The sequence below is a fragment of the Copadichromis virginalis genome, linkage group LG3 (assembly GCF_057382275.1).
Source record: "Copadichromis virginalis isolate Kocher_CV1m ecotype Utaka linkage group LG3, C_Virginalis_male_GT1.1, whole genome shotgun sequence".
Taxonomy (NCBI): domain Eukaryota; kingdom Metazoa; phylum Chordata; class Actinopteri; order Cichliformes; family Cichlidae; genus Copadichromis; species Copadichromis virginalis.
The window spans coordinates 23,844,794-23,868,495 of record NC_140620.1 but is presented as its reverse complement, the minus strand read 5'-3'; the positions used below and the strand labels follow the sequence as shown (position 1 = coordinate 23,868,495).

The 23,702-nt window shown below is 39.1% G+C and overlaps 2 protein-coding genes across 4 annotated transcripts; both read left to right on the top strand.

Annotated features, from left to right (window-relative positions):
- The first annotated feature begins 3,957 nt into the window (after window positions 1-3,957).
- Window positions 3,958-11,766, top strand: LOC146713539 (Fc receptor-like protein 5). Its single transcript, XM_085438551.1, has 5 exons — window positions 3,958-4,195; window positions 4,685-4,927; window positions 10,279-10,506; window positions 10,815-11,060; window positions 11,588-11,766. Exons 1-5 carry the CDS (start codon window positions 3,958-3,960, stop codon window positions 11,764-11,766), a joined length of 1,134 nt encoding a protein of 377 aa, XP_085294677.1.
- A 2,397-nt stretch (window positions 11,767-14,163) lies between these two features.
- LOC146713538 (low affinity immunoglobulin gamma Fc region receptor II-like) lies at window positions 14,164-23,492 on the top strand. Of its 3 annotated transcripts, none has more exons than XM_085448560.1 (8): window positions 14,164-14,467; window positions 14,857-14,901; window positions 15,606-15,860; window positions 16,029-16,277; window positions 17,383-17,559; window positions 17,923-17,955; window positions 19,418-19,492; window positions 22,675-23,492. In XM_085448560.1, exons 1-7 carry the CDS (start codon window positions 14,446-14,448, stop codon window positions 19,489-19,491), a joined length of 855 nt encoding a protein of 284 aa, XP_085304686.1. In that variant the 5' UTR covers window positions 14,164-14,445; the 3' UTR covers window position 19,492; window positions 22,675-23,492. The 3 variants fall into 3 exon arrangements, with proteins under 3 accessions (XP_085304686.1, XP_085304679.1, XP_085304673.1); XM_085448553.1 differs by having other exon boundaries at window positions 14,857-14,919; window positions 17,926-17,955; XM_085448547.1 differs by having other exon boundaries at window positions 14,857-14,919.
- The last annotated feature ends 210 nt before the right edge of the window (window positions 23,493-23,702 follow it).

Genomic DNA, 23,702 nt, shown 5'->3' with positions numbered 1-23,702 from the left:
GGGCACTCTGCGGTCGAACAGACCCGAGATCCCCAGAGAGCTGCGCTGCGTCAAGGGCAGGGCCGTGGGCTCCGTCGAATCCGTGGTACTCGGCGGCTCCGCGGGACGAGGGGGAGAAAGAGGAGGACGAGAAGGAGGAGGAGGAGGAGGAGGGCCTGACACGATCATCCTCTCCTACGTGGCCAAGAAGAACAAGAACGTGCTGCTCCTCACCACAGCTCCTCGTTATTACCACCATCGCTCCGGCCCCGAGCCCCGGCCTAGCCGCTGCATCAGCAACAGCAGCAGCAACAGCAGCGGCGGCAGCAGCAACAGAAGCGGCGCGAAACCGCCCTTGGTGCTGCATTACAACCGCACCAAGGGAGGAGTGGACAACCTGGACAAGGTCGTGAGCACGTACAGCTGCAGGAGAAAGACCCGCAGGTGGCCCGTGGCCCTTTTCCACAACATGGTCGACGTGGCGGCCTACAACGCGTTCGTGCTGTGGAGGGAAATTCACCCCGACTGGATGCCGGGCAAGCTCAACAGACGACGGCTCTTCCTCGAGCGACTGGGCAAAGCGCTCGCGCGCCCCATGCTCGAAGCCAGGGCGGCTTTAGCGCGAGGACCGGGAGGAGGAGGAGGAGGAGGAAGAGGAGGCAGAGTCGCGGCCCGAGGCGCTACCGCCGAGGCAGCCTCTAACAACGCTACGCCACGCGACTCCTCTCCGGTCAAGAGGCGCAGGTGCCGCGTGTGTCCCAGGAGCAAAGACGTCAAGACCAAGATCCTGTGCCGCGAGTGCCGAGCGCACGTGTGTACAAACTGCGCCGTCACGTACTGTCCCAACTGCGCCGCTTCTTCTTCTTCTTCTTCCCGCGACGCAGCTCCCCGGACGCCACCGACGCCGTGATAACACAAGCGCCCCAACGGTGGTCCCCTAGCGACCCACCCCACCCCACCCTATCATCATCATCATCATCATCATCACACAATATATGCCCCCGGGGGGTCCTAGTGACCCCAAACCTATCATCATCATCATCATCATCATCATCACATATGCCCCCCCGGGGGGGTCCTAGTGACCCCAAACCTATCATCATCATCATCATCATCATCACATATGCCCCCCCGGGGGGGTCCTAGTGAACCCAAACCTATCATCATCATCATCATCATCATCATCATCATCATCATCATCATCATCACATATGCCCCCCGGGGGGGGGTCCTAGTGACCCCAAACCTATCATCATCATCATCACATATGCCCCCCGGGGGGGGGTCCTAGTGACCCCAAACCTATCATCATCATCATCATCATCATCATCACACAATATATGCCCCCGGGGGGTCCTAGTGACCCCAAACCTATCATCATCATCATCATCATCACATGCCCCCCCCCCCCCGGGGGGGGTCCTAGTGACCCCAAACCTATCATCATCATCATCAGGATCATCATCATCACACACACACACACACACACACACACACACACTCATCATCATCATCATCATCAACACACACACACACACACACACACACACCTCGGGGGGTCACCACGACCCACGCCCCGAGAACAGGCGGGCGCACAAGGGTTAATAAAATGATCAGAGTTGCTGCTTTACTTGGTGTAATAATTAAGTTTAACATCCAGGCATCCATGAAAACAGAATGTATTAAATTTAACAGAGTTAGAAGTTAGCTCGCTAGTTTCCACCCAAACATGATATAACATGTTCTGACTGAGAGATTTTTGAAAAAATTAAAACGTACAGCTCTGCTATCACTTCCAACATAAATGAAGACAGAAAACTAAACAGCAGTGATGTTTGTAGGGTTACTGAAGTTGGGCTAGCTGGTATTTAATAATGTGCTACGCAGTGTTTGGAAGGTTACTTATAAAATGTATTCCACTACAGATTACAGAACACATGCCCCAAAATCCATTTTGTAACGTTTTCCGTTACATTACTCAAATAGAGTAACTTAACGGAATACTTTGGATTACTTAATATATTATCATGCTTTTTACAACTACATGAATGTACTATTGCTGTGTGATTTATTACTATTACTGAAGGCTATTCGCCATACCGATACCAACTAGAATTTTAAATCTTAATATAAAATGAGTAACAGTAGGTTGGACCTAACGCTGCAATTTTTGCAGCGGTCTCGTATAGAAAATTATTCCGCGCGTATATGAAACAGGTCCGCGGTTCTGAACCGTAGTAAAAGGACCTCTGGCTAATGCGTTGGGTTCCGTGTTGGGTTCGTAACCAAAAACTAGCTTTACTTTGTTGTCTGGGTCAACTTTGCTGCTCCAACGGAACTTATTGTTTTGGAGGAAAACACGAACACAGTATACAGTCGAGTCTTAATAGCTTACTTACAACTGGGCTACACTCCCCATGAGACTATATTCTTTAGGGCTATGCCTGTAAAACTCTGTCTATTGCCTTCATATTAAATAATTTTTTGAACAATAATAAAGATTTCGTCACATCATTATGCAGGCCACAAGGAGAGATTGAGACACGGGCATTACAGCCGTGTAATCCCTTTATTTCAACAAAGTAACTGTATTCTGAATACCACCTTTTTAAACGGTAACTGTAACGGAATACAGTTACTCATATTTTGTATTTTAAATACATGACGCCGGTACATGTATTCCGTTACTCCCCAACACTGGTGCTACGTGATCGCTAGAGGCACATCGAGTGGTTATGGTCAAACGCAATCGCATGGCAGGATGCTGTAAATAGATCAAACTTCAGACAGGAGAGCAACTGAGATAATCCATCCACAATACGAGGTTAGTCATTAATATACTGCAACAACATCGGAATAGGGCAGCTGCGAGAGAATTCATGAATCAATTGTATGGAAGTGGAGGAAGCAAGAAGAATGAGTTGAATAAAGTTTGACTTATTAGACTGTTTTGTTTCGCGTAATGCGCTTTACAATCTGGTGTGCCTTATGTATGAACACAGACAGTGCACCTTATAATTCAGTGCGCCTTATGGTCCGAAAAATACGGTACTAAATTATATGGTTACAGAATATTTTCTGTTATGTACAGGTGAAGCTGTGTCACAGGAGCATCTTTCTCATCCTATGACTGAAGGTGAGAATTTAAGTCTGGTTGACCTTATAGCTTAATTACATGAAGATGATCACATAATACATATGCCATTATATCTAAAATATTCTCTTTTGGGAAGTCTGTCATTCAATATCTCTGATACAGTTAAATGTCTTATAAGTGCTTAAATACATTCATTATCCAAGAAATTCGAGTTAAGTATGACTCAGGTTCTGATACAAGTAATTTAAAACAATTACAGTAACAACTCTATCGTGGCCACAAAAACTAATTCTAACATCAAGGGTAATGCAGTTTTTCCTAACTAAACAGTTACAGATATAACTTTGTTTATTACACTATGTGGAGCTATAGTAGCTGTTAAATTTGCAAGTTTGTGTAGTTTTCATGTAGTATTGTGGCAAGAGCCTTGGAATGTATCTTTTGATTACAGTAGTATTATTAATATTTGTTGGATATTGTTGGATTGTACAGTTACAAAACTGTATAACCTGCACTGCAGGTATAATAACTGAACAAGTAGCCCTAGTATTAGATATTTGTGATGATGAATTATCTTTTGCCACTTTCTTGTCTAATACATGTTAGGTTAATATGGCCACAGTGATGTCTGGGAATGTTTTTCCTGTGCGTGTGTTTTTTTAAGTAGTTTGTCACATGCTTTTTGAATCTCCCCCTTGTTTCTTACCATATGTATGAAATATTTTTAACCCCCCACATGGCATATCATTATCTAATATTTTATGTATAATTCACATTAAATGCAATTTTGTATAATCTGAATTCAGGACTGAACTTTTATTGTACATTTATTAAATGTTTCAGTTGGTTCTGTGATCCTGGAGAGTCCACCTTTCCCTGTCATGGAGGGCGAAACTATCAGCCTGCGTTGTAAAAAGAAAGGAGCTCTTCTAAACCACATAGCTGATTTCTATAAAGATGACCTGAAAATTGGAACTGGCTATTCTGGGAAGATGGTCCTTCACAATGTTTCCAAGTCTGATGAAGGACTCTACAAGTGTATAATCTCTGGAGCTGGAGAATCACCAGAGACCTCCCTGGTGGTGATAAACAGCAGTTTGGAAAATCAAAATGGAGAAGGTATTTGCTTTCAAGTTCATGTATTCTTTAAATTATACACGAAACTCTGTTAGATCAAACCATTTAGCAGTGGAACATTGTGGGGGTTTTTTTTAGGTTATTTAATTAATTTGTGGCATAGCCACAACACAAATAGAAATACCCTAAAGTTAAATACAAAAAAATAAATAAAACATGCAACTCTGCCCATATATTTTTGACCACTCATAAGGGTATTGAGGCCTGCAGTATGAGCAGATATGCCCAGACTTCCCTCTCTCCCTACCTCCCAAGGCAGCCGAGATGTATAATCTCTTTAATGTGTCCTGGGTCCAGCCCAAGGCTTCCTTCCACTTGGACATAAAAGAAACTGTTGAGTATAAATGGCATTGCAAAATCATTTTTTCAGTGTTTATAATAATTACCCTCAAGTTTGATGGATCACCAACAAATTGATAAAGAGATTAAGTAAACATTTACACTTTAAAAATGTGGTAAAATGTTTTCTAGTTGTTTCAGTAATCCTGGAGGGCCCTGCTCATGTGCTGGAGGGTGAAGCTGTAACTCTGCATTGTAGAAACAAGACACTGTCTGCCAGCCTTCCAGCTCTCTTCTATAAGGATGGCATTTTCATTGGGACAAGCTCAACAGGAAACATGACCATCCACCAAGTCTACAAGTCCCATGAGGGACTTTACAAGTGCAGAATATCTGGAGGTGGAGAATCACCAGGAAGCTGGCTGGCTGTCAGAGGTGAGAAATAAACATGGAGTCGAAATAAAAGCTTGTTAACTGAAAAGCGTCACTTTAAAATTTAAAATGTCAAAATGTACAATGTTTTTGAAAAGCATTTTACTGATTTGAGTATAAATTTAAAATTAAAGCTTAAAAAGAGGGATGGGCAATACATTTTCTGAAGGACTGCAAAACAAACTGGTAATATTGCCGAGGGCGACGCCAATAAGCTGAATTCAGTTGTGCTCGATATTAATTTTATGTCTTTATATGCTTATTGGTACAGTCCTCCACAGCATTACCAGGTGCTCATGTGATCCCTTAAGAAAAGTAATTTACCCACCATTCCTTTGAAACTCTGCAACACCATAGAGTAATTCTTTTTCAAATCAAACCTTCTGCTTTGACGCCTCCAATTTACATTATAGTATTTTATGGTAGAAAATCTGAACATTTATAATTATTGCTGTGAAATTTTAACTTCATATATGAAATACTTTAAGATATTTATAAATATATATTTTAATGGTTCAACTACCCACTTTCAGGCCCTTTTTTTGACATTGAATTCTACAACAATGTTTGCACATGAGTATCTTCAAGAAAAACCTGACTTTTTTTAGCATAAAAAAAAATATTAGAATTTGTCAAGTCCCATATTTGAGCACAGACTAATTGCAAATGATGATTTGTATAAAGATGAATTACACAACACTGTAAAAATACTTTTTAACATGAAATTCTTAGTCACAAAAATTAAGAAAATGCCATTTTCATTCAACTTCAATGCTGGGATGAGCAAATATTACAAGCTGTACCAAGAACATCATATATTAAGCACAATATAAGATCTACAGTGGCTTGCAAAAGTAAATTCAAATTCAAATTTTATTTGTCACGTACACAGTCATACACAGTACGATATGTAGTGAAATGCTTGGACAACTGCTCGTGACCTAAAGAAAACAAAAAAGGAAAGGCTATGAATAAGATAGGAAATAAATATGAAAAGTTAAAAGGGGTAAATTTAACTAGGAAGGAATAAAATATAAATTAAGGTTAAAAAATGAAATAACTGTACAACACAAATTAGAATGAAGGGTAAATTTAACTGGGAAGAATAAGATAAAATATATAAATTAAAGTTGAAAATAAAATAACTGTACAACAAAATACACAATACACAATATAGAACTATATAAGAATGTATGAAGAAATCTAAATATAAATAAATATATACACAATAGCAGCAGCTGTACAAGTATTAACTGGAAATGAAGAATATAGTGACCAGTGTTGTGCAAAAACAATGTCCAGAAAGTCCAGTGTGTGTGTAAGAACCATATGTGTGGGTCAGTACTGTGTGGTGGTGTGATTGAGAGACCGTATCGCCTGCGGGAAGAAGCTCCTCCTCAGTCTCTCTGTGTTGGTCTTCAGGGAGCGGAATCGCTTTCCTGACCTCAACAGAGAGAACAGTCTGTTGTTGGGATGGCTGAGGTCCTTCACGATCTTCCTGGCCTTGGTCCAGCACCGCCTGCTGTAGATTGAGTGCAGGTCAGGGAGCTCGGAGCGGATGGTGCGCTCAGCTGACCGCACAACCCTCTGTAGAGCTCGTCTGTCCTGCATGGTGCTGTTCCCGAACCAGGTTAAGATGTTTCCCGCCAGGATGCTCTCTATGGTGTACGAGTAAAAGTTCCTGAGCACCTTGGAGGGCAGTTGGAAGTCTCTCAAGCGTCTGAGGTGGTAGAGACGCTGTCGGGCCTTTTTCACCACGGTGTTGATGTGACAGGACCATGACAGGTCCTGCGTGATGTGAACTCCGAGGTATTTGAAGCTGTCCACTCTCTCCACTGGGCACTCGTTGATGACGGGGGTCTGGTAGTTCCTCTCCTGCTTAGTGCTGAAGTCCACTATCAGCTCCTTTGTCTTACTGACGTTTAGAAGGAGGTTGTTCCTCTGGCACCAGTTCTCCAGATTCCTAATCTCCTTCAGGTAGGCCGTCTCGTTGTTATCAGAGATCAGGCCCACCACGACGGTGTCGTCAGCAAACTTGATGATGGTGGTGGAGCTGGTAGTGGCCACACAGTCATATGTGTACAAAGAGTACAGCAGGGGGCTCAGAACACACCCCTGGGGGGCTCCAGTGCTGAGAGTGGTGGAGGCTGAGACATGTCCGCCCATCCTTACTGCCTGTGGTCTGCCAGTTAGGAAGTTGGAGATCCACTGACACATAGATGAGCTGAGTCCCAGATGCTCCAGCTTGGTGGTGAGTGTGGAGGGAATTATGGTATTAAATGCAGAGCTGTAGTCTATGAAGAGCATTTTAACATAATTCCCCCTTCTAGTGTCCAAGTGAGTGAGTGATGTGTGGAGGAGATGAGAGATGGCATCGTCTGTGGAACGATTTGGACGGTAAGCGAACTGTAGTGGGTCCAGTGTGTCTGGTAGTGAAGAAATGATGAAGTCTCTGACCAGGCGTTCAAAGCACTTCATCACTACTGAGGTGAGGGCTACAGGGCGATAGTCATTGAGAGAAGCAGGGTGGGGTTTCTTCGGGACAGGAACAATGATGGACTCTTTGAAGCATGTGGGGATCACCGACTGAGATAAAGAGATGTTGAATATCTCAGTGAACACAGGAGCTAGCTGGTATGCGCAGTCTCTTAGGATACGACCTGGGATGCCGTCTGGTCCTGCTGCTTTCCTGGTGTTCACTCTCTTGAAGGCTCTCCTTACTTCATGCTCGGAGATGACGAGCACGTTTCCGGTGCTGGCAGTATCTTCCTGTCTGCAGCCGTTAGCGCCGCTAACACTAGCATTGTTGGAGACCTTAGCTGCAGCCTCGAAGCGAGCATAGAAAGTGTTCAGCTCGTCTGCCAAAGTCACGGCCGCGTTCGTCATACCGGTTGTTGGTGTTTTATAGTCCGTTATTGTCCTTAGTCCCCGCCACAGGCTCCTAGAGTCACTCTGTTGGAGTTGTGACTCTAGTTTCCTCCCGTAGCGCTGCTTCGCCTCTTTCACCGCCCTCCGCACGTTATATGACGCGGCTTTGTACGGGTCCATGTCCCCCGTCATGAGTCCCGTGTTGTAGGCAGCGGTGCGGGATCTCAGAGCGTCGCGGATGGTTTTATCCACCCACGGCTTCTGGTTGGGAAACGTTGTGATAGTCTTTGTCTCCACGGTATCATCCGCTAGTTTCCCGATGAATCCCACAACCGCTTCCGTAAACACGTTGACGTCATCGTCGGAGCTGTTTCTGAACATGCCCCAGTCTGCGTCATCGAGTGCGTCCTGTAACGCGGCCACCGATTGATCCGTCCAGCGCGCGACCTTCCTCTGAACCGGAACTTCCTGTTTCAGCCTTTGTTTGTATTTTGGCATGAGGAAGATGGCGGCGTGATCAGATTTGCCAAACGGGGGGCGGGATTGTGCCTTGTAGCCGTCCTTGACCATAGTGTAGCAGTGGTCCAGTGTCCTTTCACCCCTGGTGGGGCAGGTGATGTGTTGATAAAAGTTCGGCGCTGCGCGTTTGAGGTTGGCGCTATTAAAGTCCCCCGTCACAATAAGCGCAGCGTCCCGGTGTTGTGTCTGGTGCTGTGTGAGTGCCTCATGCAGCTCGCATAAGGCGGTGACCGTGTCCGCTTGTGGTGGAATATAAACGGCACTTACAATGACCGATGTAAATTCCCGAGGTAGATAAAAAGGACGACAGATAAAAAGTAGTCGGCCATCTTGAACTTTCCACATTTTGTCACATCACAGCCACAAATATGAATAAATTTTATTGGAATTCCACATGAAAGACCAATACAAAAGTGGTGTACACGTGAGAAGTGGAACGAAAATCATACATGATTCCAAACATTTTTTTACAAATAAATAACTGCAAAGTGGGGTGTGTGTAATTATTCATCCCCCTAAGTCAATATTTTGTAGAACCACCTTTTGCTGCAATTGCAGCTGACAGTCTTTTAGGGTCTGTCTCTACCAGCTTTGCACACCTAGAGACTGAAATCCTTGCCCATTCTTCTCTGCAAAACAGCTCCATCTCAGTCAGATTCGATGGACAGCGTTTGTGAACAGTAGTGTTTGCATGTTTGCTGTGTCCCCCACATGGCCTGCGGCAAACTGCAAACGGGACTTCTTATGGTTTTCTGTTAACAATGGCTTTCTTCTTGCCACTCTTCCATAAAGGCCAACTTTGCGCAGTGCACGACTAATAGTTGTCCTATGGACAGATTCCCCACCTGAGCTGTAGATCTCTGCAGCTCGTCCAGAGTCACCATGGGCCTCTTGGCTGCATTTCTGATCAGCGCGCTCCTTGTTCAGCCTGTGAGTTTAGGTGGACGGCCTTGTCTTGGTAGGTTTACAGTTGCGCCATACTCCTTCCATTTCTGAATGATCACTTGAACAGTGCTCCGTGGGATATTCAAGGCTTGGGAAATCTTTTTGTAGCCTAAGCCTGCTTTAAATTTCTCAATAACTTTATCCCTGACCTGTCTGGTGTGTTCTTTGGACTTCATGGTGTTGTTGCTCCCAATATTCTCTTAGACAACCTCTGAGGCCATCACAGAGCAGCTGTATTTGTACTGACATTAGATTACACACAGGTGCACTCTATTTAGTCATTAGCACTCATCAGGCAATGTCTATGGGCAACTGACTGCACTCAGACCAAAGGGGGCTGAATAATTACGCACACCCCACTTTCCAGTTATTTATTTGTAAAAAATGTTTGGAAAAAAAAAATTATATTCTATTACAAGTTATATTCTAAAAACTAAAGTATTTAAAAAAACAAAACAAAAAACAAGCCACTGTAATATCATATATAGTTTTTAGAATATTTTCTGTATGGCCATCTCAAATTTCCATAAATATTGTGTCAATATGTGTCACAATATTTGTGTCAATATGCAATGTGAAGATATGCTCATTGCCTACTAGAATATTTACACGTTTACATTGCTGTGGCAGAATTTTGGCCCACTCAGACCTGAGCCAGTAAAATGTACTGTTGTGTACTTGAGAAACTTGAAATTCTAGAAAGGTTTGATCCAACCCATCCCAACTATCGTGCAAATGTGGGGGGTTTTTTTTGCTTACAAGTGCACCTCTATATTTAAAACTAAGAAAAAACAAGATAATGACATGTATAGATTTGGCAGCACAATGTTTTAGATTTTTTTTTTGTATCAATAGATATTATACTTTTCATGAATGTTTTGACAACCATAATTCTTTAGTTAAAACCAGGTGTCCTGAAAGCCTGAACACCCGATAGTTAAACAACAAAAATAATTTCTAATGAATGCATATTAGGCCTTAACATACTGTATAAATGTTTCAGTTAATTCTGTTAATTTCAGTTAATTCTGTGATACTGGAGAGTCCAACTTTCCCTGTCATGGAGGGTAAAACTGTCACCCTGTGCTGTAAAAAGAAAGGAGCTCTTCTAAACCACATAGCTGATTTCTATAAAGATGAGCTGAAAATTGGAACTGGCTATTCTGGGAAGATGGTCCTTCACAATGTATCCAGGTCTGATGAAGGACTCTACAAGTGTATAATCTCTGGGGCTGGAGAATCACCAGAGAGTTTGTTGATTGTGAAAGAACAAAAAAGAGAGGGTAATAAGTCTTGAATTTAATATGTTCTGTATATTGTATTGTGAAGTGTAATTATAGGCTTCATCATTTAATAATTGAACAAAATTGTGTACTGTCATTTGTTTTTGGTTTATCTTTTGTCATTTTAATTATTTGATTCTGCCTGTAGTAAAAGATTAGCGCATCTTAAAACTGAATGAACCGAAAATTGCATTCAGTTTAGATGGGTTGCCAGTGACCTTATGAATGTTGGAAGGTTAAATTATATAAATATTGACAAGCCCTATCTTGTTTAGTTGTTGCTTTAATCCTGGAGACTCCTGCTCATCCTGTGATGGAGGGCGAATCTGTGACTCTGTTCTGCAAAACCAAAATGGCTTTTGCCAGCCTTGCTACTTCCTTCTATAAGGATGACATCTTCATTGGTTCCAACTCTATGGGAAACATGACCATTAGCACAGTCTACAAGTCTCACGAAGGATTCTACAAGTGCAGAATATCACGAGTTGGAGAATCATCAGAAAGTTGGCTGTCTGTCCAAGGTGAGGTGTAAATGTTTCAAAATAAAACCCTTACATTTCATACTTATATCTGTTCACTTTGTAGTAAACTTATATAATAAACTTTATTGATCACATTTAAACTTGACAAACCTATATCATTTTAGTCATACTGGGAGCATTGTCAGTTTTGTCAACTGTGTCACTGTTCTGTCCAGCCATCCAAGCATTGCTCAAAATAACACGTAGGCTGGTTGTATTTTAAATTAAAGGATTAGCAAAACCTACATTCGGAGATAAATGCTCATGAATTCTGAAAAGCACGCTTTATCATTCAATATTATTATGTACCATTATTTAACCAACATAACTAGATTCTTTTAAAAAGTGCATTTTGCATGGCAAGGTTTTATTTATATATTTTTTAAGTAATCTTACAATGGGATAGAAATATTTTTTTAAATTTAGGGTATCATGATGTTAGAAGAGACACCATGGTGTGAAAGACGATGCAAAAGAAAAATTGCAAATGTTTCTTCTTAATATGCAAATTTCTGGTCTCTTTGCAGGGCTTCACAGAGATACTAATCTCTTTTCTGACAACTTTCGTGATCTCCTCCTCCTCTTAAGGGTTGTTTTCACTATTGTGATGGTGGCTCTGCTGCTGCTTTTGGTGGGACTCCTTCACTGTGGGAAACTCAGCTCTAGACCAGAAATTACACTCATAGATAAAAAATCAGCCATATAAATGTTTTTAAAGCCCTTGCAGCCTTATGCTGTATACATCCTGAAAAAAGACCAGTTGTTATGATTAAAAGCCTTAAACCCACATTACCAATACATTCATGCCCATGATCATGTATATAAGCTTTTAACTGTAACTATATAGATAGATAGATAGATAGATAGTCAAACCCATACTTGAATCCTCAGCAAGTCATCTGTATCCAGTAGTGATGGTAAATTTGTTTTTTTTTACTGAATCAGGTTTTAATGAGTCACTCACCAAAGTGAATCGGACTTTTTGAGTCACTGAGTCAGTTGACCAGAGAATCCAAAAAATGTACATTTTCACTCAAACTTAATTTGTTTCTCTTTTCATGTATATCCTACTGCTAAGATGAGTGATTCTAAAAGAAAACAACTATTTTATAGAACAAAAAAGAGCAAAAAAAATTCTATAGGGAACATTTATTTTGTTTATTTTTATTTTATTAGTATTTTCCTTAAATGTGTCAAATATATATTTTCTCATCTAAATGTCCACTGAGCTGTGAGCCAGGGGGCGGTAATGCGCCTTAACATTGGTGCCAACCAAGAAGAAGAAGAAGCTGTGAGCCAGGAGGGAGGGGGTGAGTGAGTGAGTGATTCATTCGTGCAATGATTCAGCACAGGAGGGAGGGGGTGAGCGCGTCCTGAGTGATTCCTTCGCACTATGATTCAGCACGGGAAGGGAATGAGTTAGTGAGTCCTGAGTGATTCGCGTACCCTACAAATCAGCACAGGAAGGGAGGGGGTGAGTAGCTCAAATGTGTTGTTAGCATGTTAGCAGAGCGATGCTACTGTGAACCGAGGAGCTATTGTCTTGATGTGAGATTCTACTCAGGGTTTTTTCTTCCATTTCAGAGCAGAAATGTTTTTGTTAAGATACTGGATGTTGTGTTTTTCTCCACAATTTTAATTATAAGCTAGATATATTTCTAATAATGAAACTAACAGCAAGAGGGATGAGTCAGTGAGTCAGTTGGAGTTGAGTTACTGACTCATGAATGATTCAAAAGTGATTCTCGAGTATTGAACCATTCGTTCATGATTCTTCACATCATTACTTACTACATCATCACCACTAAGCGTCCCTAGGCTAGGCCACCATGCTAACCAACCCTACGTTATATATAAGTGAGTGTGGCTCCGGCAGATCCCAGGAACATCATCTATCTATCTATCTATCTATCTATCTATCTATAGATATATATATTAGGGGTGCAACAATACATGTATCGGTATTGAGCTGTTCAATACAGTGCTTTCGGTTCGGTACGCATATGTATCGAACAATACAAATTTTTTTAATTTATTTTATCAACTTTTATTCTGACGATGCTGTCTGTGTTGAGAGCTCAGTGGATCTGCGTTCGACTACTCCGCCTAGCCTGCACTGTCGAGCGCAGATCCACTGAGCGCAGCGCAAGCTAGCAAGACAGAAGTTAAGCTCGTTGCAACATGGCAACTGCCTCAACGCTACCCGAAATTGAACCTCCCCCACCCTCATTCAGATCTGGCGTTTGGAACTATTTTGGTTTTCATGTGACGTATGACCCTGAAGGTAAGCGCGTCATGGAAAAAAGTAAAACAGTATATCAGATGTGCCACGCGATGCTCAATTACATTGGTGGGAACTAGTGCGTTAGCACAGTTTGCTCGTTAACGTGTTGACGCTGTCCAGCCCCACGCACGGGGCGATCCGCGGTAGCTCGTTAACGGAGATTTGCCGCGTTATGGAGTGCATGCGCGAGGTCAAAGAATGGCTCCTAGCAAACTCTCTTATCCTAAATGATAAGAAAACTGAAATCGTGGTATTTGGCAGCAACATTCCTCGTGGCTAACTTCGTGATGCCTTTGGTTCCCTTACCAGCTCCCTTTCTGACACTGTTAGCAATCTGGGCGTGTTGCTTGACAGCTCGTTCAAACTCGATAAACAAGTGTCTGCTGTAGTTAGATCTAGTTTCTACCAACTCCGTCTCATCTCTAAGGCTAGGCAGTATGTTCTGCATAAGGACCTGGAAAAGCTCATCCACGCCTTTGTGACCTCAAGGCTGGATTACTGCAACTCACTTTATTTTGGTCTTCATTCTGCCCTCCTTCATAGACTGCAGACAGTCCAAAATGCTGCAGCACGCATTCTGACCAGAACTGGGAAGTTTGCCTGTATCACTCCTGTTCTAGCTGACCTGCATTGGCTACCCATAAAATACCGCATCCAATTTAAAATACTGCTGCTTACGTTTAAAATTACCAACAACACAGCACCGAGCCACCTTAAGGAACTCCTTAAATCGTATGTTCCTGCCAGAGCATTAAGATCATCTACTCAGTTACTCTTGGTGCAGCTTAGATCTCAGCTGAAGTCTAGAGGTGACTTTGCTAAGGCCTTATAATACTCATGTTACTGCTCTGTCTCTTATGTTAAGCACTTTGGTATACCGCTGGTTTTTAAATGTGCTCTATAAATAAAGATTGTTGTTGTTGTATGTCTTGTGTGAAGTAACAGTGGCTCTTCCTTCTGACAGTTCAAGAGATAGGTTGACAAAAAACAAAATCCCCCACATGTAGCTGTGGCTTCTATGCTGCACAGAAAAAGGGAAGTACTACCCTGTCACGTTTTACTTGTATTCAGTTAAATAGTGAGGCCCATGTGAGGTACAATATGGAGCTCTGCATCAAACTGAGTGAGTACTGATCCTCATTTGCATCTGAATCAACATTCAAATAAAATCCATGGATGTGTGTGTCTATTAAGCGGTTTGTTAATGCTTTTTTCAGAAGTCACATTTATTTATAAAGCACAGTGCATGTGAATTTAAACTGAGTGATTAATACGATTTTTATATGATGCAAGTGTTAATTCTGTTGCCTTAAAGAAACTAGATCATTTGGTAACTTTAAATTGCTTCTGCTGATCGCTGTCAGCTGGACACTGAACTAAAAGTATATAAAAGCCAGACTAGTATTATTACTATTATTATTAGCAGCAGTAGTATTAGTATTTTTTGCTGTTGAGATTCCATGTCTTACATATAAAGACATCTGTAATGTGTCATTTTTTTTGTCTCTACAGTGGTGAAAATGCTGTTGCTGCTTATAGCTCAAGACCATAAATATTGTATGTATGCTAAAGAATGTAAGACAAACTTTTGTTAACAGAGACAAATGTCTGTAAGAATACACTTACTGGTCACTTTATTAGGTACACTTTGCTTGTGCCTGGTTGAATGTAATGACAAACCTGTTGTTGAATCAGTGATGCCTCGGTGTGAGTGCCATCATGACACTGCACATTAAACCCGATTTTCATTCCAACCTTTACTCCCTTCAAGCTGGGAAAATGTAACGGTCAGAAAAACAATACCAACATAAATTGCTATTATACGATTTGTATTGTTACTTTAAGGGTGCTATCATGAAATCAAGGGGTGCTTGAAAAAAATGTCTATCTATGATAAATCTGTGACTCACAACAACCCATTTGGCACCATGCCACATTCAAAGTCTCTCAGATCATTTTGTTTTCTATTCTAATTGTTGATTTGACTGATTAGCCATTTTGTTAAAGAGCAGTTGAACATATGTCCCTAATAAAGTGACCGGTTAGTGTATATAACAATTACAAATACTAGACATGGCTTATCTTTCTATTTCCTAAGAAAATGATTTGGAAAAAAAAGTATATTGTACTTTTATTGTACTGTACTTGCAAGTGGGTGGTCCCTATTAAATTCACTTTTTTTGAAGAGTAGATATCAATCTCTTCATCTAGTCATTTTTTTATTTAATTTTATCCATTTACTTATTTTTGTGTGTGTGCAGCAGAAGGAGCTTATCTTCATGTTCATCCAAATAGACTGCAGTTCTTTGAATATGACTCCATCTCATTAAACTGCTCGGGGTTTCATGGCCCAGCAGAATGGAGAGTGATCAAAAAGCTTGGCTTAAATTCTACTCAGTGGGAAACATCAAAAAAATTCTTGTACATTAAACCTGCCTTTAAGTCACACGGTGGAGAATACTGGTGTGAAAATGAAGATGGAGAGAAAAGCATGACTGTCAGCATCACCATCACTGGTATGTTTACTAACCACTAACTTCACATTTTTCCAAAATTTCAACATGCTACTAAGACTCAAAAATCAAGATGGACGTGAGTTAAATGTGTTTTTACAGCCATCTTAACTTTAGTCAGGGGGGATGTCAATGTATTCATTTTTATTATAAATCTTCTTGTTTTTTGAGGAGGAGATGTGATCCTGGAGATTCCCGCTTTTCCTTTTATGGAGGGAGATTTTGTCACTTTGGGCTGTAGAAAAAAAGGAATGCCTTCCAGTCTTCCACCTGATTTTTACAAGGACGGTCACTACTTGGAAACTGGATATGCAGGAAAGATAACCATTCCCCATGTTTCCAAGTCTAATGAAGGACTGTACAAGTGCAGCTTTTCTGAATCTCAAGGGAAATCACCAGAGAGTTGGATGGCTGTGACAGGTGAGCTATGACATTTTTTTAGCACAATGGATGCATACTATTTTCAAATAAACTATACAGTTCTGCATTTGAGCAAATGCAATGCACAAATATACACGCAATAGTCTCTTTGCTATATTCTAAACTTTGTGTAGTGGTGCTAGAAGAAAATTAAAGTTTTAAAACAGGTCTCTGCAGTCTCTGCTTGCATGTAAGAATATAAAATATCGGGCATACTAAGGAAATGCTTGAACTGAATTTTATTCAAGAATAAAGCCACACTTTGGGGTTTGTAAAGCTCTAGTTTTGTAAGGCACAGTGTTGCTTTGTGCAATATCAGCATCAGCCTTCAAACATAATTATAATTTTCACTCTTTCATGTCCTACTATATAATGTTCAGATTTAGCATAGATTATGATTGAGTAAGTGGAGATAATATTTCATCATTATTATTATTTTTTTTTAACATAAGTCAGATAACTAATGTAACTAGGACAATGTTAACTTGAAGAAAGGTGTATTTAGCACATAGAGGGTGGAAAAGGTGAGTAAAGAAGAAATACTCAATGCATCATGGGAATCCCCCAGTAGCGTAGACCTATTGTAGTGTAAATAAAGGTGGATTCAGGAGCAACTGATCCAGCCCAAATCTTAAGTCTAATCTTAAAAGTAGAGAGGCTGTCTCCCCAACCTAAACTGGAAGTTGGTTCCACAAAATAGGGGACTGAAAACTGAAGGCTCTCCCTCCCGTTCTACTTTTAAATACTCTAGGAACAACAAGTAAGCCTTTAGTCTGAGAGCGAAACGCTCTAATGAGGGTTTTTTAAGGACATCTTGATGATAATGAATTACAGTACTCCAGCATAGAAGTAATAAATGCATGAACAAGTTTTTCAGTGTCATAATCCTATCTCCAGAATTATTAGAATGAATCGTCTGCTGACCATGACTGTGCAAAAGGTCATTGCAGGTTTTTTTGAGTTATTGATTTAGTTGATCTAGTGAGAAACTAACACTGTCTTCACTCACGTCAAGGGAATATAGATTAGATTGTTATCCATTTCATCATCTTGAAATACTTAACAAAAATTAACAAAATACTATATTGTATATTTATTGTGTTAGCAGCACATGTTGCTCCCACACCTCAGCAGACAATACCTCAAGATGATCAAGAGACTGAACAGAAGAGCTCTCCATCCAGGTCCACTGGACTCTCCATCATATTGCCTGCTATGTTGATCATTTTGGCTATGGATGTGATAATAGTGGCTGGACTACATTACTGCCAGAAACACACAGGTTTCTTTCTTTCTATATTTGTGCATTTACTTATTTATTGTGCCAATAATTTAAGGTGAACAGAAAATTAAATAATACAATTTAATTCATATGATGTTCATCGAGGTAGATATCAGAAGAAGTCTTTTGTTCAGTTTGGATGTGCAGTAAAGCACTTATAATAATAATAGATTAATATGTTCAGTAGCAAAACAAGGCAGAAAGAGAAATAATTTTTGGAATTATTAAATGGATGTTTATTAATGTAAGATTACTGGTTACTAATTTCTGATTCTAAAATTCAGCAAGATGTGCCAGTTTCCTGTTTGTTCTTTAACTTTTTTATTTATTGTTCTTCTTTTTATTTTATTTTGTTCCACCTAGTAGCAAGCTCTTTCGCTGTCATGTCAGTAACAGGTGAGTAGTTTATAAATTCAAGATTCAAGGTCTTTATTGTCAATACAACAATATACACAGTATACAGCGTACCAAAATGCCATTTCACCACAAACCCCCCATTTTGCATTTATGAGAAAATAGACAGTGTTGGGGAATACATTACGTTACGTATTTAAAATACAAAATATGAGTAAATCTATTCAGTTTAAAAAGGTGGTATTCAGAATACAGTTACTTTGTTGAAATAAAGGGATTACATGGCGGTCTTTTCTTGTTTCATATATTAGGCTATGCCCTCTCTATTTTTGGTAATTCCACGCCGGTGGAAACCCAAACAAAACATGCATTAAGAGGCTCTAATACCTAATGTCTCAATCTCGTGACCCATGTCACCCCTACTTGCCGCCCGCATAATAATGTGAAGAATTTTTTTTTTTATTATTATTTAATATGAAGGCAATAGGCAGAGTGTTACAGGCATAGCCCTAAAGAATGTAGCCTCATGGGCAGTGAAGTCCAGTTGTAAGTAATTATTAAGACTCGACTGTGTTCGTGTTTTACTCCGAAACAATACATTCTGTTGGAGCAGCCTTTAAACGCCTCTCTCTGTCTCTCACTAGCAAAGTTGACCCAGACAGCAAAGTAAAGCTATTTTTTGGCTACGAGCCCGACACAGAACCAAACGTATTAGCCAGAAACCTTTACTATGGTTCAGAGCCGCGTACCTGTTTTATATTGAGTCACTATTGAGTAACGGAATACGTTACAAAATACATTTTGGAGCATGTATTCTGCAATCTGTAGTGGAATACATTTTAAAAGTAACCTTCTCAACACTGAAAATATATCTAGAAACTAGATATATTAAACTAGAAATGACAAATAAATAACAACTCGCTAAATTTAAGTAAAATTAAAATGATAAAAAGATACTGCCACTAACTACATCTATGTACAATAAACACAGACAGAACAACAGACAATACAACGTGGTCATGTGCAATTGCAGTAAAGTGAGATGATTGTGCAGTAGGTATTGAATACCAGGTTCAGGTTATGGTCAGGTTTTAGTAGAGAAGACAAGCCAAAGACATGTGCAAGGTGTAAAATTTGCAAATATAGCATAATGTATATGTGCTCAGTGACCATGTGACTGAGGTGTGCGAATAAGTGTTAAGAATAATTGTTCCAAGGTCCAGTTTGTAGTAGATTTGTGGAAGTTTGTGTTGTTTTTGAGTCTTTTTGGTGAGTATTGTAAAAGTGTTTGTAAGAGTGTTTATGTTTATTTTAATAATCTTACACTCATCTCTCCTGCGAAGTTTTGAGTCTCAGTGAACTTATTGTAAAATTAGGAGGCTGTAACACAGTATCACCAAGATAGCGTTTTTATGTGAGAATTTCTTTCAAATAGACTAATGAGTAAGTTATCTTTCTGTCACCACACACTACTTATTTCAAAACTTTTTTTTATCTGTTTCAGTGTATAAAAATGTTCAGGTAACTCATCTACAAATGGATACCTACAACAATGAGACAAAACAGAAAAAGAAATGAGGTACTCATTTTACATTTTATTATTATTATTATTATTATTATTGTTACTTTATTTAGGAAAACCATATAGGAATATATATATAGAAAAATATATATCTTAAAATATGATGATAATCATGATATCATAATTTATAGTGTTCTGTATTTGACATATATTTATATTTTTGATTTGCTTGAGTTTTCACTGACAATGGGACACAAAGTGTATTATATTAGTGCTGAAATAGACACGAACCTATTCAGGGTGTGCCCCACTTGCTGGGGAAGTGCAATTAGTAAGAAAGCTCCTCCAGATGATGATTGTTATGAATTGACAATGAATAAAAAAAAACTGCATTAAATTAAAATATCCAGTGCCAAGTCAAGTCAGTTCATTTATAAGCACAAAAGAACAATACTGACCAAAATACTGTTCAACTATATCATGAAAGCAATAATAACAACACAATACACATAACCACAAGAAAAAACTAAAAAGAAATGTGAAGGCTCAGTCTAGATTGAATGCCAAGGCATGAAAATTAGTGTTGAAACAGGTTTTGAAAAGTGTTACTGAGTGTTGGTGAGGTCCTAAGAGGAGGCCAGGCTGTTCCAAAGTTTACAGGAAACTAGAACAAAGATACAAATTCCTCTCTTCTTTAACTTCTTGGTACAACCAGAAGCAATTTAATGACTGAAACAAATAAAATATTACAATCAAATCCAAAACACAAAGGTATTTGGATTTGGATTTTATGTTTTATCCTAAGAGCCTCAGTGGGTAAAAACTAGCTCTGACATCAGCATTTTCTTTCTTAAATGTAAAGATATTGTCAAAAACCACCCACCAGGCTTATTACCAAATGTGTTTTTCAGAGGGTCAAGATCACCTTTGAAGGAGGAATCTACACTTAATAAAAGATCACTGAACATGATTAAAAGTGCTGATTCTGCACTATGATGCGCTTCTAAACCATTCTGAAATAATCCATCCAAGTGATGGTTGAATAGATTTCTGATTTTGATGCTTTTCATGTTGCTTTAGCATTTACTTTCATCTATTCAAGATTGGTTGCTCTTAAGCCATCAGCTTAGAAGTAAGAGCTACGTGTATCTTACAACATTTATTTTTGTTGTTGTTAAACAACCTTGTTCTCCCTCTATTTGTTAATACCTCATTAGAGATGTTTTTTATAAGACACTGCATGCTATCACTTTTCAATACGGACACTGTTGTCAGCTGCTATTACAAGTGCAGCTCTCAATACAGATGAGTTTGAGTTGAACATGTTTACTGGCAGATGTCTGACATGGAAAAAAAAAAAGAAATAGGAAAGAAGTGATTAAAGATTAAGTTTATCTAAAATTCCACCGTAGCAAAACATAACAAAGCCATGTGTGTTTTAGTTAAAAGGTATTCGATAATTATTTAGCATTTGTTTTTAATTTTAAAATCTTTCTGACTCTTGCATAGGCAGGGCATGCACTTAACAGAGTCCAATAAATAATAAGTGAATATTATCGTAAACCCAATTTGCAAAGGTCAACTTTAAGTGGTATGTAACTACAGAACAGAGTCATTTTTATTATGTTAATTGCTATTGGTGTTATTAGGTGTTATCTTCATATATTATACTAGCAGCTGCATTTATGTTTGACTCGTTGACTTCAGTTATAATACATGTGACTTCTGGAAGAGCAGTTGCATAACTTTTTGTAACTTCTATGGCCAGTTTTCTTATATTGGGCATGTAATACACTGTCCTGTATAAACTTATTTTTTAGCCCATGTGTCTCTTTATTTGTACCTGTATTATGTGGATCTATTAATTATACATTTAGAAGACATGTACATGTATTAATTAGAAACATAATAAAAATACATTTTCAGATTCAGTTTATACAATGGAATATAGAAAACAGCATATTTGTCAGATATATTTATGAATTTATGACATATCAAGACTAAAACAAACAAAAAAGAAACCTTGAAAAGAAACAAACATTTAGAATTACTATTCTTAAAATTTCAAACTTATATTTGCCTTCCTATTAGAGCTTCAATTTTTGTTTTTTAAGGTCGTGGTTTATTATAGTTTAGCAGTTATACCACAATACAGTTTTACTTTATATGCTGGTAGATACTGTGGTTATTGTGAATATAACCATTGGATGTTCGCTTAACCTGAAGTAGACATGCAGTGTGACAGATATAACTATGGCTCAAGACATTAGAATATATATAAAATGCAATTTAGAGTTCTAATTTAGAGGCCCTTTAGAGGTCACCTGCCCTCTAAATGCAATAAATAAAAATAAAACTTGTTTTTATAATAAAAGAAAAAGAGAAATATATCTATATGATAACATCATGTATCCACGTGTGTTCATTAACAGCTGATCTGCAGCAGTGGATTTCTCAGTCTGTCTTGACTCTGGACACTTGCAGTTTTTACACATGGAAATCACATGTGTGCTAAGATGCAGGATTAGAACACAGGTTTAATCCGAATAAACTACTATTTTTCTGCTCGTTTCGCCTTATAAAAAACGCCCATTTAGCTCAACACCACCGATAGAACCAGATTAGGCAGCAAAATAACTGAACTAACATTATCATTAGTGTAAATGATCCTGATGTTTGTGGAGGACCGTAAAAGTGATATTCAGCTGAGCATCATGGCCCTCCTGAACTCCACAGCTTTCTGCCAGTGTTTAGACAGCATGAACGGCGTGCATTAAAAAGTAGAGGCTTTTAAAGCAAGTAGAACGTGAGTTCTATTTGACGGACTGACTGACGATGAGAACACAGCTGAACCTAATCTGACACATAGGAAGTAGAACATGTGGAAAATAAACAGTGAACATGAATGAACTGAAAACACTGGGTCACAACCCAGGAACCCTGACATTACTCTTCGTCATGCTGTTTGAGCATTCAGCCATTTTTGCAAAAAAATTATCCAACACCACACTTCCGCATCAGCTTTGTCAAGTTAGTGACTGATTTGTTTATTCTTTTAGCTTTTGCTGCATTTTTCTATTTGTTTCCTTTCTTTGTAATCTTTTTTCGATTTCTGTTGTGTTTTGTGGTGTTTTTAATTTGATGGTGTTTTCTTAAGTTGCACTCCTTTTGGCCTCTCAGGACCACTGTAACTTTTGCTATTTTTTGTTAAGTGCAATGGTTGGTTTACGTTGCCTTAGGATTGTGTGTCCAGAGTCAAGAGAGACTGAGAAATCCATCAAGGCGAGAGGTGCCCAGACACAAGGTTTTTCTACTCTTGATGATAAACCAGGACAAATTCAACAGTGTGAGGAAGAGGAGGAGGAAGAAGTGCCAGCTCAGAGATATATAGAAGAGCGGAGGTGAAGACACAGACTGCTCTTTCTTGATGAAGGCTGTTAGAAAAGTTTAAAATAATTAGCAATGGTTAAATAAATAAATTAGCACTGGGCAGTGAAAAGGTATACATTTAAAAAGTTAAAGTGTGTAAGCACTCGCACCAAAATATCCCTGAAAATAAACGTCAAGCATATTAACTTCAGTTTTATGTTTCTTCAGTTAAACATGAAATATTTTTGTGTTTGTTTCATATTGCTGTTTATATGTTTTATATATTTTGTGATAAGTTCATCTGCTGCATTACATCGTATTTTATAAGCATGTTATACATCTGTATCATGCTCTGTTAGGCCCATTAAGCCATTTAAGGATCAGATATCTTTTCCATCTGACCTAAGAAAATTATATGTCATGATTTTCTCACCCAATAAAGGGATACAGGCTATTCTCATTTTATCAGCAGCTTACTCGTTTATAAACAAGAAGGCCCAGAGGTAGCACTGACGGTTGCCAGAATACTTTATAGTATGTAACTTTATTTGTTGTGTTTATGAAATGTATAGTTTTATTTTTTGAAGAACCTTTTGATGTAATGTGATGCGCATTATGTGTCGAGTCATGACTGAATGGCTGAACTGCAGCACAGAAATAAACGAGATCTTATCTGGATAAGATGATAACTTTGATTTCTTCTCTATTACAGCACAGCTTTTTTTTAAAAAAAATAAATAACTGCCTTCAGAAAATGTCATCAGAAAAATTCAAAAAGATATTAATTTTTTTATTCAGTTAAGCCTTTTCACCAAAAGAGCAAGCTGAAAAAAAAGAAAGCTCAAACTTTACCTTCATGTATTTGAAAAACCCTACATCTAAAGTTGCATTCATCTTA

Coding starts and splice junctions, on each gene's coding strand:
- LOC146713539 (XM_085438551.1), top strand. CDS start 3,958: ATGGAGGGCGAAACTATCAGCCTGCGTTGTAAAAAGAAAGGAGCTCTT. Junction 4,928..10,278: donor AAGCTGGCTGGCTGTCAGAG/GTGAGAAATAAA, acceptor TGTTAATTTCAG/TTAATTCTGTGATACTGGAG. Junction 11,061..11,587: donor AAGTTGGCTGTCTGTCCAAG/GTGAGGTGTAAA, acceptor GTCTCTTTGCAG/GGCTTCACAGAGATACTAAT.
- LOC146713538 (XM_085448547.1), top strand. CDS start 14,446: ATGGAGCTCTGCATCAAACTGA. Junction 15,861..16,028: donor TGTCAGCATCACCATCACTG/GTATGTTTACTA, acceptor TTGTTTTTTGAG/GAGGAGATGTGATCCTGGAG. Junction 16,278..17,382: donor GAGTTGGATGGCTGTGACAG/GTGAGCTATGAC, acceptor TTATTGTGTTAG/CAGCACATGTTGCTCCCACA.